We start from the raw sequence: 6000 nt of genomic DNA on the forward strand, positions 1-6000 counted from the left end.
GTTGATAAAGGGGCCAACTACAGAATTTTTCATTTATTATTGTTCCAGTTGTAAGGTGCAAGAGTGAAATTGTCATGCTGAGTGACAGGAATGAAACTGTGAGAAATTTCTTTCTCCCTAACCTTGCACACATGGTCCTATGGTACACTAGTACATAGGGGCATTAGTGAAAAAATAAAGCAAACAGGACATGGAAAGTACCCTTGATATTCACTTCCTCTCTTGGAACAGGACACAATTACATAAAAATTAACATGGGACATTAACACAGTAAAATTACATAGCGATAAAAATGGACACAATGGAAATAGTTCCCATAGCACACGGCAGCCTCACAGGAATGAAGGTTTTAGCAAATGGCAATAATAAATCATAAACATTTAAAAGTGTACACAGCTGTTCCATACCTAGCAAATACAAGAAAAGAAAAGTTGTGGGTACGCACGTGGTAGGCTACTGCAACCATTCAACATGCGGTACACTATCCACTGTGATACAATTATTACTGAAAATCCTGTGATGCAGAAGTAGCCTACTGATCTTGTGAGGGCCAGGGAAGGTGTGACAAATGTTAATCTAAAATTGGTCTGTGTGAACAAAATTCTTACGCTCTGCCACTAGCACTCAGGATGTCTGCAAAAATTGTTTAGCTAAAGCATGCAATACAGACTCGCCAACATCACCCTCTCTGCAACTGTACATGTCCAGGATACCATCACTGCACCTCATGGCAAGTCCTGTCTTTATATCCACACAGCACAAAAGACACTCACTACATCACCAACTTGCTCGGGCAGACATGTCAGTTCTTTGACATTGTTGTGGAAGTGGTGGTCATGGAACTCTTTCCATTGCATGCTTCTCTCTGGAATAACCCCAGAGCTACCTCAAGGCAATGCATGGTGGAGAGAGATACCACTGCTTTGGTTCACTTTGCTCACAGCCGATCCATGTCATCTAATGAAGCAGATGGGCAGTGAGCATGCATGCACTGCAGCATGTTACCTCAAAACTAACCTCAAAATATGGGAATATAACATGTGGGATCTTACAAGGTTTGGTACTGTGACTGCTGTTATTATCTTGAAAATATGTTCTTCCAGTGATTTAAGGAAGTCAACTAATCAAGAAACTCACTTCAGCAAGTTATACTTCTGGAAATACCTCTCATTGTGTTACTCGAAAGACAAGGGTGTCTTTACACATTTTCACCCCATTGCCTTATGTAATTATCATCTGGGGTTATGCACTACAGTAAATAAAGTATTTATTCTGTAGAAGTGACCAGTAAGAATATTGTGTAAAGTAGATAACCGTACATCTTGCAGATTCGCTGATAATAATAGAAGTCAATTTTAGTGATAGTTTATTGTTAACACAGTGTGAAGTTTAAGTTTCTTTATTTGACTGTCTTTTGTTAATGCATACCTCGAACCACCCCATATCTCAGAAGCTGTTTTGATGAGATCTACAAAACAGAATTAATTAATTAATTAATGAAAATGAATGAATAAACAAGCATACAAATAATCCATATAATTAGTTTAACTTTAAGTCTAACAAAAAGAAATCTGAAGGTAGTTTCAGACAGTAAATAATAATCTGAAATCTCTTAAAATAGCTATTAATGGTCAACTGCTCAAAAACTAACAGTCAGCCCATTTTCAATACTGGTATACTGTTAGGGAACTAATATTGTTCACATGTTATATCCATCAGTGGTATGATATTCAGGACAATTGCTACAGGAACTGAAAAAAAAGTTGTAAACTATACAATGAGCAGTGAAATTGTACCACAGAATTAATAATAATAATAATAATAATAATAATAATTGTTTTTCAAGACTTTTGGTATATTTTTAGACTTACAGATCAATATACTGATTGTTAGGCAATAAAGGAAACTTTTCACAAGAAGACTGTGTCCTTCACAACTATGATACAAGAGAGTAGCCAAATTTACACAAAAGCACTGCACTTTCAGACAAGTACAGTAGATGGTTATAATTTTTGGATAAACACTTATAACAAGTACAGTAGATGGTTATACTTTTTGGATAAAAGTTTATAACAAGCTTCCTGTTAACATGATACAGGGGTTTAAAATCCTTCTCGTATTCCAACAAGAACCTATAACATTCGTCTTGCACCATACACCTCAGTTATTGTTAGAAAGTCCATTTAACTTTATATAACCTTTATTTGTAAAAAATGTCATGTAAATGAAGATATTTTATAAGATTGTATTCTCTGTATCAATAAGTATGTTGACACTTAACGTTCACCCAAATGCACATGAAATGTGACTAAAGAAATACCAAATTGTAAAAGTTCTTATTTAGAAAATATATTCATCATGTTTTTATTGTTTGATCTGTCCTTTATTACAGCAGCATTCTTTGTACAGAATGTAATCTTCAGGATGAAGTAAAGATCAAATCAAATGAAATTAAAGCAAATGGTTTATTGGAATTTTATATAAGAAAAATCATTATCTACTGTCCTTAATGCAGTTCCTGTTTTTACCTGTCCTGTTTCCCTTCATCTGTTTCTCACAGCATGTTTCTTCCATCCCATTCCCAAGTCTGTTTCCATCATTCTATATAACATAAAATGCTTTTGTGTGTTTTACTAGCCAATGTTGCTAATGTTAATTTGTCTATGAAATATTAATCAAAGATGTTTGCTGTTGCTTTTTTATATTTAAAAAACACTGCAGACATACTCTTACTATGCACTCAAAAAAGCCACTGCCTCAAAGAAAGCCACTGCATTTTCAGTGATAGTATTCAGTTCCTCACTATTTATTTAGCACAAAATACTTTTTTATGCATACATATGAATACTTGTCAGTGTGGTGTAAAAATGAAAGCTTATTTTACCAGGAACATTGTTTACTGCAGCACTAATAGAAATTTGCAAACCAAGAACTGAGGTAGGCCTAATGTAAAAGGAATAGCCACTGAGCTCTGCTTTTTTTCATATCATTGCACATCTTTCTTGCTTAATTAATATTAAAGTTTTGTATGCACTTTGTCTTTTTGTATCCTGTATGTATTTGCACAAATTTTTATTAAGTTGCTCTGATTTTGCATTCTGTGTGATTAATTTTGGTCCTTTATATTTACTAGAAGTAATTATAAGCTGAATACATTACACACATTTGCTGACATTTGCTTTTTCTTTTACAGTGAAAATGTGACTGATGAAATAGAAGGTGCAAATTCTCTCATTGAACCTCTCTGCACAGACTGCAAATATTGTATAAGGAATAAATTTTCATACTACTTGATGTAATTGCCCAAAAAATGTTAAATTAATATTAAGTGTCATTAATAAATTGAAACCTTTGTAAGGTATTTAATTTCTATGTTTATAACTTTTCAGTGGCTTTTGTTGAAAACATATTTGTGTAGCCATGTAATGTTTCTCTTACTTTCAATTTAATATGTTAACTAATGGAATTACTTAACTAAATAGCATTGTCTCTCCTGTCTCACTGTAGTTAAATGTAGATGTTACTAATATTGGTGCTGCTACTGTATTATTACGGCTGTTTAAACTGCTTAAACTACCTTTTTGTTAATAATTTTTTCTACTTTCAGAAATATTGTGTACCAAACTACCAAACGTTCTAAAAAGCATTTAATGGTAATATACAGTAGCAAAATTGTGCCATGTCATGAAATGAAACTGCTGTGCTATTCAAACTGACTTGTGTACAGTAATTATTCCTTTTTAATTCTCTAACATAGCTAAATTTTTGACAGCTATAAATTTTCTTCATATATTGCATACTGATATACAATTTTTATTGCACTGAAACTGGTAATAATGTATACATATGGATTATTACAAATGTATTTCTTGGCATTTTGTTTAATTAGCATAAATTTTTTGTTACTCCAATATTTTCATAGTTTTTTTGAGGTGATTGTGGATAAAGTCACAAGATCTCTCACGTATGTATATCATAGACTTTATTGCTTTGTTGGATATAATTTGTTAACTAGTTTTGAGATGTACATTTAAAAAAAGTGTTGTCATTTGCAACAATGAATTTGAATATTTGATAATATCAGGTGTAGCTGATACCTGCAATTTTTAAACTGTGTTGTCTCATTGAGAAATTGTTATTCCTTACAATACTGCTGTAGTTATTAGTAGTGTCTTATGAACCTAAGGTTCCATGAAGTTTTGTTTTATAAATGTTTAAATATGTTTGAATACAAAAAAATTTGCATAGTTTTATACACTGTCATTATATCACATTTTGTTCATTATATCACATTTTTATGATTTTAGAAATTATTGTAAATCATCATCATTTGATGCTAGTGGGTAGCTTGAACACACTGCATTGTGCAGCAATTCATTGAAATAACACAAACACACAGTGTGTTTCTAAATCCCACATGTTGCTATTTATTGCTCCTTCAATCAAGAGCTGTAGAAACTAATATTCTGTCTCTGAAATGGAAAGATGGAGGAAAGATTATGAGGAATGGAGGTGGCAGATGGATGGTCAGGAGAGACGATGGTGGGGGACAAAGGCATCCAGACAAATTGTGTACTATATGTCAATATATCTAGATTTTTTCTTCTAATTTCAGTGAATTGTTTATGTAATTCACACAACTAAACCAAGTGAATATTCATGATCTTATTTTCTTGTAGTTCCTCACATCAGTTACAGGAATAGCACTTCCTGTTCTGAATTCACTCGTATGTATGGTGCTGATATTAAAATGCCAAAAGTTGTGCAAAGTGTCAACATATTATTTTCCGTCTCTTTTTGCCAGTTTTTAAAGGCATGCATAAGATAGGTAACTATAGTATCTTCAATTTTAGAAGACCGAGATTCTGTGAATTTCAATGATTTTTCATTTCATAAAAGAATTTTTCCAAGACCTCTAAACAAATTTGGTGCTGTATGCTTTATGAATAGCTTTAGAATTTCATTGGAACATTCACGATACCATCACAATTAAAAGTGATTTGTACTGATGTACAGAGCTCATGTTCTTTGAAACATAATTAGTATCATTGTGAGTATCAGTTGTGGAAGTGACTATGTGCATTTTCTAGGAGCACATATTCTGAGCATATGAACAGTCTTCCCATCTGTTTATATTTTTTTGATCTTAAAGTTTAATGTGCATAAATACTAAAATCTGTTATACTGATTTTCATTTATGTAGTTGTGTAGTTTTCAGATGTTTTTCATTTTGGTATACTGATGTCAATATATGATACGTTTGTATTATTAATTATTAATTAAACAAATGTTGAAGCATATTACTGTGTAGCCTATTAGCCCTCTGTACTGTGAATCAGTCCTCTTTATATGTTTATGCACATTAGTCTGTGTATTAATGACAGTACAGAATTGTCAGTATTCAGTTTTAAGTTCTCCGTTTACTGACAATACCATTTACAGTAAAATGTCATTTTTAACTGTCTGCTAAATTTATTTTGCATACTGTATAGAGAGTATCAATTAAATAATGGTACAAACACCACGAGAGTGTCCTGGGACTGAGATGAGAAGTAAGGTCCATGGAAGGACATGGTGTAAAACCTATCTATGTTGAGATAATAGTCTTGATGTGTTTCAAACATGCTATTTCCACAGATTTTTATCATGCATACCATTTTAAGTGTCTGTATGACATGTGTTCCAACCCTTTCAGGGCAACAACATGGATGACAAACATATCAGACAGTAGTTTTGTGGATCACTTCTGCTACCTTTCTTGCAGAAAGAATTGGCCTGGGCTTCCTTGCATCTATTGGGCATAGTTTGTTAGAGGACCCTACATCATGATATGGTGAAAGGAGGGGCTAATTGAGCAGGAAATTCTGTATAAAATCAGATAGGGATTCCATTGTACCCTGGAGCTCTGTTCAATTTTAGCACCTCGTGCTGTTTCTTAATGCCACTGATAATCCCTACATCATGATATGGTGAAAGGAGGGGCTAATTGAGCAGGAAATT

General features: G+C 33.0%; 1 protein-coding gene across 5 annotated transcripts in view; it reads left to right on the forward strand.

The window, feature by feature from the left end:
* The window catches only part of LOC124556772 (LIM domain and actin-binding protein 1), a 222180-nt gene extending 216880 nt beyond the window's left edge, over positions 1 to 5300 (forward strand). For all 5 annotated transcript variants that reach the window (XM_047130782.1, XM_047130783.1, XM_047130784.1 and 2 more), the window contains one exon: positions 3194 to 5300. In XM_047130782.1, the coding sequence (XP_046986738.1) occupies positions 3194 to 3196 (3 nt within the window). In that variant the 3' untranslated portion in view covers positions 3197 to 5300. The remainder of the gene's footprint in view (positions 1 to 3193) is intronic.
* Positions 5301 to 6000: the final 700 nt, after the last annotated feature.

The sequence above is a fragment of the Schistocerca americana genome, chromosome X (genome assembly GCF_021461395.2).
Source record: "Schistocerca americana isolate TAMUIC-IGC-003095 chromosome X, iqSchAmer2.1, whole genome shotgun sequence".
Taxonomy (NCBI): Eukaryota; Metazoa; Arthropoda; class Insecta; order Orthoptera; family Acrididae; genus Schistocerca; species Schistocerca americana.